The 13,628-nt window shown below is 47.5% G+C and overlaps 1 protein-coding gene across 5 annotated transcripts in view; it reads left to right on the top strand.

The window, feature by feature from the left end:
- WDR27 (WD repeat domain 27) overlaps nucleotides 1-13,628 on the top strand; it is a 696,346-nt gene that overhangs the window by 239,937 nt on the left and 442,781 nt on the right. For all 5 annotated transcript variants that reach the window (XM_040429334.1, XM_040429333.1, XM_040429335.1 and 2 more), the window contains one exon: nucleotides 6,486-6,607. In XM_040429334.1, the coding sequence (XP_040285268.1) occupies nucleotides 6,486-6,607 (122 nt within the window). The remainder of the gene's footprint in view (nucleotides 1-6,485; nucleotides 6,608-13,628) is intronic.

Here is a 13,628-nt window from a genome sequence, read left to right as displayed (position 1 = left end):
TACATGACTTCCCCCTGCTGCCTGGCAGAACCCGATCTCTTACAGGGGGCTGTGATCCGCACAATTAACCCCTCAGGTGCCGCACCTGAGGGGTTAATTGTGTGTATCATAGCCCCCTGTAAGAGATCAGGTGCTGCCAGGCAGGAGGGGGCAGACCCCCCTCCCTCCCCAGAATTATATTCATTGGTGGCCAGTGCGGCCTACCCTCTCTCCCCCCCTAATTAAAATCACCTTCCCCCATCATTGGTGGCCAGTGCGGCCTCCCCTCTCCCCCCCTTAATTAAAATCACCTTCCCCCATCATTGGTGGCCAGTGTGCGGCCTCCCCTCTCCCCCCCCCTAATTAAAATCACCTTCCCCCATCATTGGTGGCCAGTGCGGCCTCCCCTCCCCCCCCCCTAATTAAAATCACCCCCCCATCATTGGTGGCCAGTGCGGCCTCCCCTCTCTTCCCCCCTATTTAAAATCACCTTCCCTTATCATTGGTGGCAGCGGAGAGTTCCGATCAGAGTCCCAGTTTAATCGCTGGGGCTACGATCGGTTACCATGGCAGCCAAGACGCTACTGCAGTCCTGGCTGCCATGGTTACTTAGCAATAGAAGCATTATACTTACCTGCGATGTCTGTGACCGGCCGGGCGCTCCTCCTACTGGTAAGTGACAGGTCTGTGCGGCACATTGCTTATAGCACAGACCTGTCACTTACCAGTAGGAGGAGCGCCTGGCCGGTCACAGACATCGCAGGTAAGTATAATGCTTCTAAAATTGCTAAGTAACCATGGCAGCCAGGACTGCAGTAGCGTCTTGGCTGCCATGGTAACCGATCGGAGCCCCAGCAATTAAACTGGGACTCCGATCGGAACTATCCGTTGCCACCAATGATGGGGGAAGGTGATTTTAATTAGGGGGGGGGAGAGGGGAGGGCGCACTGGCCACCAATGATGGGGGGGTGATTTTAATTAGGGGGGGGGAGAGGGTAGGCCACACTGGCCACCAATGATGGGGGAAGGTGATTTTAATTAGGGGGGGGGGAGAGGTGAGGCCGCACTGGCCACCAATGATGGGGGAAGGTGATTTTAATTGGGGGGGGAGAGGGTAGGCCGCACTGGCCACCAATGATGGGGGAAGGTGATTTTAATTAGGAGGGGGAGAGGGTAGGCCGCACTGACCATCAATGATGGGGGAAGGTGATTTTAATTAGGGGGGGAGAGGGTAGGCCGCACTGGCCACCAATTATGGGGGAAGGTGATTTTAATTAGGGGGGGAGAGGGGAGGCCGCACTGGCCACCAATGAATATAATACTGGGGAGGGAGGGGGGTCTGCCCCCTCCTGCCTGGCAGCACCTGATCTCTTACAGGGGGCTATGATACGCACAATTAACCCCTCAGGTGCGGCACCTGAGAGGTTAATTGCGGATCACAGCCCCCTGTAAGAGATCAGGTTCTGCCAGGCAGCAGGGGGCAGTCATGTACACAGTTCATAGTATATTCTAACTTGAAGCGTCCCCATCACTATGGGAACGCCTCTGTGTTAGAATATACTGACGATCTGAGTTTTCACGAAGTGAAAACTCAGCTCTGAAAAAGCTTTTATGCAGACGGATCTTCGGATCTGTCTGTGTGAAAGTAGCCTACGGACACGGATGTCATTCTTGTGTGCATCCGTGTTTTTTCACGGACCCATTGACTTGAATGGGTCCGTGAACCGTTGTCCGTCAAAAAAATAGGACAGGTCATATTTTTTTGACGGACAGAAAACACGGATCACTGACGCGGATGAACAACGGTGCAGTTTCCGAGTTTTTAACGGACCCATTGAAAGTCAATGGGTCCGCAGAAAATCACGGAAAACGGAACAACGGACACGGATGCACACAACGGTCGTGTGCATGAGGCCTAAAACTCAGTAGCAGTATTGCTGTTTTTTCCACATTCCCCCTAGAAAGAGTTCATAAAAGTTATTCAAACAGTTGTGTGTAATGATTATTATTACTACATTATTATTAGTAGTAATGATTCCATTAAAAATTACAAGTCCCGCAATAAAAAAGTCCTCATATGGCTACATCGATGGAAAAATAAAAAAGTTATACTGTAGCTCTTGGAATGTGACAATTAAAAAAAAAATCAAAGTTGCTTGATCACTAAGGCCACAAATACACACAAGGGAAAGGGATTAAAGTGTATATCTGATTATAAATAATTTTCATAAATCAATAGCACAGTCTTAGATAATAAAATTTGTAAATATATCTTATTACACATTAATGCCTTTTTATCCATTTATCAAATTATTTTCAAACGCCCCCACCTGTTCAATCCCTTTTGAATTAACTGGTCAAGTCAAGTGGAGGCTGCTTTTCAGTGACAGATGTTACATGCTGCCCTTAATTCTATGAAAGGGGAGAAGGAGAAAGCAGCTGCAGAGGCAGAGAGACACACACAGAAATGTTGCTGGCTCTAGTATGTGTTTTACCATATTACCCCAGTGCTCTAATCCCAACTATGCTGCTCAGTCCTGCTGTATTGTTTCATTTTACTGCTTCTGAGGGTGTGTTGAGATGATGGAGCAGGATCTCTTGTTTTTAATGTGTGCTGTATATTGGATGCAGCAGCAAGTCTCCTAACCTCCAGGACAGGCACCCGCAAAGTGAAGGAAAGCAGACCGCACAAGCCTCGCCACCCTCCATTCACTTCTATTGCTGTTCAATAGAGGTGGCTGTGCAAGTGCTGCGCTCTCTTTATTCACTTCTATGGGATTTCTAAAAATAGCCGAGCAAGCTGTCTTGACTATTATTGGAACTCCCATAGAAGTGAATGGAGAGCACACCACCCATGTGCGGTGCACTTTCCTTCACTTTGGGGGCTGCAGACCCTGGTAGCACACAGGGCCATCTTTAATATTGATTGGACCCTGGGCAAAAATTTACTTGGGCCCCCTGGATCCCGCCTTCCCACACCCTAGAAGGCAATCACGCCCTCCACCACAACACACACAAAAAATCCACACATCTGGTAGAGTACAGTGAATGACTGTAAATACTTCCAGGTCTGAAGACTCCAGCGGCTCAGGGTCAGTGCTCTGGGCAGCTGGGCTCAGGCTGGAAGTGGGCACCGCTCTGCAGGAAGGAGACCAGGGCTCGGCTCACCCTAGCGTTACAGTGCACCCCAGCACCCCACAGTATGCAGTATAGCACCCTATAGTATACAGCACCACACAGTATGCAGTTTAGCACCCCACACTATACAGTACCCCACAGTAAATAGTAGAGCAGTATAGCACCCCACACTATACAGTACCCCACAGTATATAGTAGAGCAGTATAGCAGCCCACAGTATACAGCACCTCACTGTATACAGCGATACAGCCCCCACACTATACAGTACAGCAGTATAGCACTCCACACTATACCGCACCCACAGTATACAGTATACAGACCCCCACAGTATACAGTACAGCAGTATAGCCCCCCACACTATACAGGCCCCCACACTATACAGCCCCCCCCCACAGTATACTGGCCCCCCTCCACAGTATACAAGCCCCCACACAGTATACAGTCCCGCACAGTATACAGCCCACCACACAGTATACAGCCCCCCCCCACAGTATACAGGCCCCCACACAATATACAGCCAACCACACAGTATACAGCCCACCACACAGTATACAGCCCACCCCCACAGTATACAGCCCCCCCCCCACAGTATACAGCCCCCCCCCCCACAGTATACAGCCCACCACACAGTATACAGCCCCCACACAATATACAGTCCCGCACAGTATACAGCCCACCACACAGTATACAGCCCCCCCACAGTATACAGGCCCCCACACAATATACAGCCAACCACACAGTATACAGCCCACCACACAGTATACAGCCCACCACACAGTATACAGCCCCCCCACACAGTATACAGCCCACCACACAGTATACAGCCCCCCCACACAGTATACAGCCCCCCCCACAGTATACAGCCCCCCCCCACAGTATACAGCCCACCACACAGTATACAGCCCCCACACAATATACAGCCCCCCCCCCACAGTATACAGGCCCCCACACAGTATACAGCCCACCACTATACAGTAGTTTACAGTATATTAACATAACAGCCCCTTTCACCTTTTTCTGATGTAATGTTCACACAAAAAAGCTCCACAGAACACTCCTGGTAGGACCTGTGATGACCTCATAGCCATGTGACCAGTAATTGCTAGGTTACTGGTCACATGGTGATGATGTCATTAAGGTCCTTGATCACAACTTTAACACAGTACGATCATGATGCCTGGACTCAGTGCCGGCAGGCACGGCAGCACCCCTGTGTAGCTGACAGCTTGACACCCGGGGCAGTAGCTAGCAGAGCTCAAGAGGCAGCTGCCTTGGGCCCCCCAGGAGCAACTGGGCTCGGGGCAGCTGCCCCTTTTGCCCCTTGGTAAAGACGGCCCTGGTAGCACATTTAGGCCAAACAGGCAGCTCACAGTAGCATGACCAAAATGTGGCCTTGTATTATCCTGTTGAAAAACGGCTCCTGGTTCCACGTCCAAATAAATGTAACGCTTAGCTGTTAATGTGCCTGAAATGAAGACTAGAGGGGTGGCTACTGTACATTATGCCACCCTACACCATAATCCCAGGAGTAGGGTTGGTGTGATGTTTGTTCTCTTATGAAAGCCATTTTATGATGTTGCCCTCATCATCTCCAGTTATCGTTGCATCTAAGACAAGAGCGTGACTCATCAGTGTACAGAATAGACCTCATTCCAGCCTCCATTGCTGTTTTGTTGTACTCCATGATGGCCTTAGAGAATGGTGGCATGAGGTGACTGAAACACTTGCAGCTGGACTTGTGGCTTGTAATCCAGTGTCGTGCAAACGCCTTCTGATGGTTTATATAGACACTGCCGTTCTGCGCTTGGGATGTGACATCCAATTTGAGTTGCAGTACAGGATGGATCACCACGAGCCATTCTTCTAATCAGATGATCCGTATATGCAGCGGATTGCCTCAGTGCACCTCTTGGTGTCATTTCAGTTTGTTGTTCTCCCAACCACCAGGACATGCAGAGTTGAACAGTGCTGACATCTATATGTAGGTGCATAGCAATCTGCTGGAGTGAATGAAGGTCTCTCGATTCAAGGATTCTGTCCTTTGCAGTTTGCAACAGTTGGTGATAACTGGCACACTGAAGAACAGGAGTTATCACACAACCATCCCACATAACTTTTTGTGGTTTCATGTGGCTAAAAATATTTTTTTTTATTTGGCTTTTTTTGCCCCTCCCATACATCACAGATTGGAGCTAGATGCTAGAAAATGTAATCATTTGCAGATTTTAGGGACACCTGCTTCTTTCTCAATTTGCATAATCTTGTCCTCCTTGGTGTTGCAGTTTCAATGCAGAGGAGTGTACATGCTGTGGCAGTGGTTGTGGGACCACTGGGTCAACCAACAAATTTCACTTTCGGCTAATCCTAAAGGCCTTATCCTGGCAGACCCCTGGTGTTCACTCTTTATGCCTTGTACAGTGGCAACCCCCAGGCTGCTACCTCCTAGAAGTAGTCACTCTGTGATTGACATCTGACTGAGGGGGTCAGAGACACCGATAAAGGGTACCGAGGGGGTCAGCCAGAATCATAGTCAGGGACAGGCCAAGCTCAGGGAAGGCAGAGTACGTGCTGAGCGGTAAATGGTCCGAGGTCAGGGCATGCAGTGAAGGAAGTGAATGAAGTTTGGTTCTGTGAAAAGGGTGGTTTAGAATCCAGTAAACAGGCAGAAAGTCAGTACACCAGCAGGCAACAGAGCAGACACCTTTACAGGATACTAGCATGCTAGAAAACCTATTGTTCAGGCACCCTCCCATAAGGCTTTAAGAGACAGATGTAACATGTGTGCCCACCCTACAGGATGAGGAGAGGCCTTTCTGGCAAGCAGCCCACAGCCTCACTGGGGGACATAGGGACATAGCAGACTGGTGGCCAGAACCCCTGGGAACAAGATTTCTATCTGGAGTCAGGTGGCCACAGTATGAATTTCAGCCCTGATACCATGGTAGCACATTTAGGCAACACAGGCAGCTGACAGTAGCATGACCAACATGTGGCCTTGTATTATCCTGTTGAAAAACGGCTCCTAGGACATTTTAGAAAAATGGCCAAACCACTGGTTCTACTTACAAATAAATGTAATGCCAAGCTGTTAGTGTGCCTGAAATGAAGTCTAGAGGGTTCTGGCTACCCTAAATTATGCCACCATACACCATAATCCCAGGAGTTGGGTTGGTGTGATGTTCTCTTATGAAAGCCATTTCATGATGTTGCCCACATCATCTCCAGTTATCGTTGCATCAATGGAGACTTGTAATTGTCATACTTGATATTTACATAAGTTGAATTAATTTATATAATAAATGTATTTAATTGGAAACATTGTTGTATGTCTTATTGCCATTGTGACAATTTTATGTTTTTCTTTTAGGCCATGATGGTGCAGTAAATGGCTTTGGCTGGAGCTATGACAGGAATTGGTTGGTTTCTACTGCTGATGACCGAACAGTGAGAATTTGGAATGTGAAAAATATGGCTTCAGCATTAGTGCTGGTATATTGTGCTTTTTTTTTTTTGCTTTGTTTTATCATTTTGAAAATATGCTGGTTTAGGACATTTTCAACCCAACAAAACATATAAATTGCCAAATATTAGGAACTTTAAACAAAAAGCAGCAGCCAGAGTTTGATAATTATGTTTCTTTTACGAACAGCATATTTTTTTTTTCTTTTGCTGTGGCTTCTTTTCATTTACTTTGCACACATATTCAACATCGCTTTACATACATTAGCATCACTTGTTGTCCCCAATGGGGTTTACAGTCTAAGTTCCCTATCAGTATGTCTTTGGAACGTGGGAGAAAACTCGGGGAGAACATTCAAACTTTATGCAGATGTTGTCCGTGGTCAAATTTTAACCTAGGACCCCAGAGCTGCAAGGAACCAGTGCTAACCCTGAAGCCAGAGTGCTGCTCTTTGAATGAGCTTATTAGAAATCAATGTTATTTTGTTACCGATAGCACAGTAAAAATAATAATAGTAAACATGATAGTTTGTAATCTGGTTTCTGAGAGGCTAATTAAAAAGGCCAAATAGGCACAATTTTGTTGCATGTTGTTGCACCTTATTTGTCTCTCATTTGATTCTATAAAAAATAAAATTCCACGGCACTTCCGTGGAATTTAATTTTTTATCTTTGCTGTTGGTGGATCGCCTTCCAAGCTGCTGGCACTCCGTTATTACTTCATTACCACAGTGCTGCCCATCATACCTTTTGGTTTGTCATTTGATTTTATTCTGCGCCCACTTGCTGAATGCTGCCCAAAAAAATTATGTACGGTAAGGCATGTGTTACAAAATTCTTGCTCAGTCTGAGTAGATCTTCCACAGATTTTGGTTTCTTCCAAAAGCAATGCCACACCTGTCCACATGTGTGTGGTATTGCAGTTCATCCCTACTTAATTGTATGTAGCGGCCAGACACAACCCAATAAACAGACATGGTGTTGTTCCTGGAAAAAAATAAAACTTCTTCTTTTTTTTTTTTTGGAAAAGCTGGAGAAAGCAGCCACCTGATGCTGCAGCAAACAGGAAGCACAAAGCTTTACCAACACAAAGCAAAACAACACTTAAAAAACGGGGATTAGTATGTAATTCTGGCCAGTTTTCTGTCATAAAAAAGTCACAAATTTTGGTGCACGACTTTTCAAAAAAAGTGGTCACACTGAGGGGCAGGGCTTAAAGGGGCCCAATTAGATTTACAATAATTTACTGAAAAACTGACATAAATTTTAGTGCAAATCTGTGCCAGCCTATAATTGCCATAGATTTCATTTTCTAACGTACTGGAAGGAGATATGACGAATTTGTTAAGAGTCCTACAACTCTTAAAGTGTAACTGCCATTTCACTACCATAAATGAAATTCCTAACACATGTGATGCTGAAGAAAAGATATTCATAAAGCTTTATTTTTCAGTTAATTTTACCTTTCTGATGTCTGTATTCAGCTCTTAGCAACCCTATTTCTCTGTGCTTCTATTTCTGTATCTTCCTAAGATAGCCTCTGCTGCACTTCCTGTGGTGATATTTGCCATGTCTTTGAGGCCATCCTGTATTTCCCTCACTTCCCATAACCCCTTGCTCTCCTCATATGAACTAGCAGACAAGCAAGACCAATCAGAATGCAGATAACTTCCCCCACTACCCAAGAGCAGTGTGTATCCTCTCACATACAGCTACCCAGAGACAGACAAGACTAATCACAATGCAGATAACCTCCACCACTAACACGGAGCAGTGTGTATCCTCTCATTTACAGCTAACCAGAGACAGACAAGACCAATCAGAATGCAGATAACCTCCCCCACTACCCTAGAGCAGTGTGTATCCTCTCACATACAGCTAACCAGAGACAGACGAGACCAATCAGAATGAATATCATTTCCCCCACTACCCCAGAGCAGTGTGTATCCTCTCACATTTTTCTAAAAAAGATGACCTCTTGTTGGCCCAGAATATCCTTGAATGCGAGTACAAATCAATAGCCAAAGGCTATACCAATTCTGTTTAAGGCCTTGTTCACATCAGCGTTCAGCCTTTCCGTTCTCCTGCTCCGTTATAGGAGCAGGAGAACGGAAAGGACGGATTCGGCTCATAACTGAGCCGAGCGGAGCCTACGGACCTCATAGACCCCCATAGACTATAATCACTCACATCACACTCGCTACCCTAACATAGCACAACCTGACCTGTCCTGACTCTCCTGCCGGCTGCCTGCGACTCTTCAATTCAATCTTTTTCTGACCGCTGTGGCTGTGTCAGACTGCTCGCCTCTGACAGTCCCTCTGCTCTGGCTGCTTCCCGCCGCCGCGGCGCTGCTCACTCACCCTGTCACACCCCCGTGGCCTGCCCTGAGCCCATGTGACCGTGTGTTGCCATGACGGCACTCGCAGGCTGGCGGGCGGCGCGGCGCTGCAGCAGTACTACAGTAAGTCAGATGATTTTTTTTTTTCATTCATTCTTTTTTGCGCAGGCCGGCCGTTGGTGCGGGCCACAAAATATTGTACTGAGGGCCGCAAATGGCCCGCGGGCCGCGAGTTTGAGACCCCTGCTGTATAGTGATTCCACGATAAATTAGCCTGATGGGAATGTTAAAAATCAAAATAATAAATCTTTATTGGTGAAGAATGTTTTAAAATATAGGGAATAACCCTACTAATAAATAAACAGGCTTAAAGAAGGGTATCCGTTGTATGGCTGAATACATATAGCTGAATACAAATGGCCTACCATACACACATGGATAGAGCGATGTGCAGATATATGAAATACTTCACTCTGCTTGTGCTCACTAATCCATACCACACACCTCCACTAATAAAATAAGTCACTGAGTGCCGACTCATCAGGGTCAATAGTATGCCCCAGACAGTCATAGGACACAGTTAGCCCACACGCTGCCTTTGACTTTAAGTGACCAGCAACAATATTCTGCCTAGTTATTGATATTCGGGTTGGAGCATCAGCGCTATGATCACTTAAAGTATAACTGTCGTATTTTTTATTTTTTGGAGTATTGGATTGTGGTGATTAACATCACCTTGGTGGCCCTATTTCAACTTTTAACTGTGTATTCAATTACCCCTTAATTCCACACTTTTGTTCCCTGTACTGCCTACTTTTACCTGTGCTTAAAATAAGGTTGCTAGGCATGGTCCGTCTATCTGTTGAAGGACGGAGGACGCAGAAGCACGCAGCGTGCAAGGTCAGATTACTGACAGCCAGGGACTGTAAGTAAATGATTAAAGTCAGGTCCTCCCCAGCAGCTGATAACAGTGCCTGGGCTATGTGCACTTCTCCCTGTCCCTGCGCTTGGCAGACGCTCCCTCACTCAGCAGAGCTGGAGAAGGCAGAGTTGAATCAGCGGAGACCAGGGAAGGCAGATCTGCCATCTGCTCAGTGTATAAATGAAAGCAACATATGGTAAGAGGACCCCTTTGTGCTGCAGGAGATTAACCCTTTAGGGGGAGGGCTCTGGTTACTGACACTTTTGGGGGGCTATTGTTACTGGCTAGTGAGGGCAGGCGGGATTAGTCTCAGGGTGAGGGCAGTGGCGGCCATCTTAACTGAATAGTGAAATTGCAGTTTTTCCTATCGCCCATGACAGCACCACCGGAGAGAGGAGGATCCGCCCCACAGAGACAGGAAACCTGCAGAATAAAACGGGCGGGCATACTCCTCCTCGTCAGTGTGGTTTCCTGTCTCTGATGGGAAGCCTGCAGAGCGACATGCTGGATCCTTCCCTCCGGTGGGTCCCCCACTTACCTGCGATCCTGGAAGTTGCAGAGCCAGCAGAGGCACATCTGAGCTCCGGAGGGGGCGGCAGTGTGCGGGGAGAGGGCGGCATGTGTGGCGCCGGAGGAAGAACGCTGACCACCAGGGGGAGGAAGAGGAGCGGCTCCGGCTGTGAGTAGGCCGTGGAGCGCTCCTAAAGTCACATGACGCCGGCTGTGACGTCATCTGCAGGCGCCTATGAGAGGTGCACCAGTTGTCGGCCCGGTGTCTATTCCGGCTAGAGCATGGAGAATGAGAGCCTTCAGAAGCGATCTGAGGATCCCACAGTTCCTGCCCCAGCTAAGCCCAAGAAAGTGGGGGCAAAGAAGAAAAATAAAGAATGTGCGTTATGCAGCAAGGGCTTGCCATCTGAATGGTAAGATGGAAAATGTCTAAACATAACTGTTGTTATAGCTTAGACGGAGTATCACTGGGTAATTACATTTTCACCTGCAAACCTGTGTAATTCATTTCCCAGGGATAAGAAGATGTGCCAGCCCTGTATAGATAGGACGGTGGCTGAAGAGTCTCCCTCATTTTATAAGTGTTTGCAGACGTTGGTGCGCTCTGAGATTAATGCATCCCAGGTAGCCCAGAAACGGCAGAAACCTAAAACCAGAGCACCTTCCAGAGAACCCCCATCGTCAGACGAGGGTGAGATCCCTTCTTCAGTATGTGGTCCTTCTGATATCTCGTCACAGGACTCGTCAGGGGAAGAAGAAATAGGGGGGAGACCCTGTTTTCCGGTTGAGGACACCGAGAAACTCCTTAAGGCTATTCGCTCGACTATGGGCATAGAAGAAATTCGGGAGCCCCGCTCAGTTCAGGATATTATGTTCGGGGGGTTGGAGTCCAGGCAGCATGGTACCTTTCCAGTGCATAGGAATGTATCAGCTCTGATTAAAGGAGAATGGAAAAAACCCAATAGGAGGGTATTTATTTCCAGGAGTCTCAAGCGTAAATATCCTTTTAAGGAGGAAGATTCTGCGTCTTGGGATAAGGCACCTAGGATAGATGTGGCTATATCCAAAGTTTCCAGGAAAACGGCCCTACCATTTGATGACACGGGAATCTTGAAAGACCCGCTGGATAAAAAGGCGGATGCCTTTCTGAAAGGGGCCTGGGAGGCATCTACCTCTTCCTTTAGGCCTAGTATAGCCTCCACTTGCACGGCCCGGTCTCTTATTGTATGGTTGGATGAGCTTGAATCCCAATTAAAAAATAGATGCCCCCGTGAAGAGATATTAGCCTCCCTCCCTACAATTAGGAAGGCAGCAGACTTTCTGGCAGATGCCTCAGCCGACTCAGTTAGATTGGCGGCCAGATCAGCGGCTTTGTCAAATTCTGCACGGAGATCTCTTTGGCTGAAGGGCTGGTCTGGAGACATGTCTTCTAAATCCAAGCTTTGTGGTGTTCCATGTGAAGGGGAATACCTTTTCGGTCCAAGTCTGGACGACCTGCTAGATAAAGCGGCAGACAGGAATAAAAAGTTTCCGGGGTTTCAAGGATCCTTTTCTAGCAGAAATAGGTTTAGTCGGTCCTTTCGTCCCTTTAGGGGTAGCCAGGAACAGGATAGGAGAACTAGGGAGGACCGATTCAGAGGTCAGAGGAAAAATAGAAATTTTTTCTTTAACCAGTCCTCCGCAGACAAGAGAAAGCCTGAACAACAATGACGCCAGGATTCCGGTTGGGGGCAGGCTGAAGGGCTTCTTAACGGAGTGGAAGAAAATTTCCCTAAGTCCGTGGGTTTTAGATACAGTCAGCCAAGGGTTAAAGTTGGAATTCCTTCAGTCCCCTCCGGCCCGATTCCTTCCAACCATAGTCCCCCCTTCAGTCCTAGGGAAATCAGTGATACAGGCAGAAGTGCTGAATTTAATAGAGAAATCGGTCTTGATCCCAGTATTAAAGGAAGAAGTAGGCAGAGGATTCTACTCTCCACTTTTTTTGGTAAAAAAACCAGACGGTTCTTTCAGGACCATTATAAATCTGAAAAGATTAAATCAATTCATTCAGCCCAAAAGATTCAAAATGGAAACAATACGATCAACAATCAATCTTCTTTATCCATTATGCTTCATGGCCGTTCTCGACTTAAAAGACGCATACTACCACGTCCCCATTGCAATAGAACACCAGAGGTTTTTAAGGGTGGCCATCCAGTTGAAAGGTCAACTGGAGCATTTCCAATTCCAGGCTCTACCCTTTGGCCTTTCCATGGCCCCAAGGGTGTTTACAAAACTAGTGGCGGAAGTAGCAGCCCACATAAGGGAAAAGGACATTCTCTTCGTCCCTTACCTGGACGACTTCTTAATAGTAGGTCAGACAGAAGAAGCATGCATCTGGGCAGTATCAGAGATCCGGGTTATCCTGAACAGGTTAGGGTGGATAATAAACGAGGAGAAGTCAAGACCCCGTCCATCGAGGAGGCAGACCTTTTTAGGCCTAATACTGGACTCTTCTCTCCAAAAAACCCTTTTACCTACAAACAAGGTAGTAGTTATCCAGAACAAGATCCAGGATCTAACCCGGAGACCGGTTACTTCAGTAAGAACAGCAATGTCGGTCCTCGGCTCCCTCACATCCTGTATTCCGGGAGTAAGGTGGGCTCAGCTGCACTCCAGAGCCTTACAGTGGGAAATCCTGTCTGCTTGGAAGGAAAGCCGGTCCTTGAATGCAAAAATGGAGATCTCAGTCCAGACCTTACAGAAACTATCATGGTGGCTGGATACGGAAAATCTCGTCCAGGGGATCCCGTGGAAAATAGGAAGATTGGTGTGCCTGACTACAGATGCAAGCCCGTGGGGGTGGGGTGCCCACATTCAAGGAACCTCCAACCTGAAAGAATTGATGGCAGTCGGCCTTGCGATGAGGGCCTCCCTTCCGAAGATAAAAGGGAAGGACCTAAGGATCCTTTCGGACAACAGGACTGTAGTCTCCTATTTGAACAGGCAGGGAGGGACAAGATGCAGGGCTCTTATGGAGGAAGCCTTTGTCACTCTGAGTCTAGCAGAAAGAATATGCACCTCGATTTCAACAGTCCACATCAGAGGGGTAGAGAACAGACAGGCAGATTTTCTGAGCCGCCATACCCTGTCCCAGGGGGAATGGTCCCTAGACCCCATTGTTTTCCAGAAGATAGTAGATCTCTGGGGAGTTCCCGAAATCGACTTGTTTGCCACGTATTCAAACAAGAAGGTGGCCAGGTTCTATTCCCTAAGCAGAGCGGGATCCCCCTGTGGGA

Source organism: Bufo bufo, chromosome 4, assembly GCF_905171765.1.
Source record: "Bufo bufo chromosome 4, aBufBuf1.1, whole genome shotgun sequence".
NCBI lineage: Eukaryota > Metazoa > Chordata > Amphibia > Anura > Bufonidae > Bufo > Bufo bufo.
This window is presented reverse-complemented; position numbering and strand designations above follow the sequence as displayed.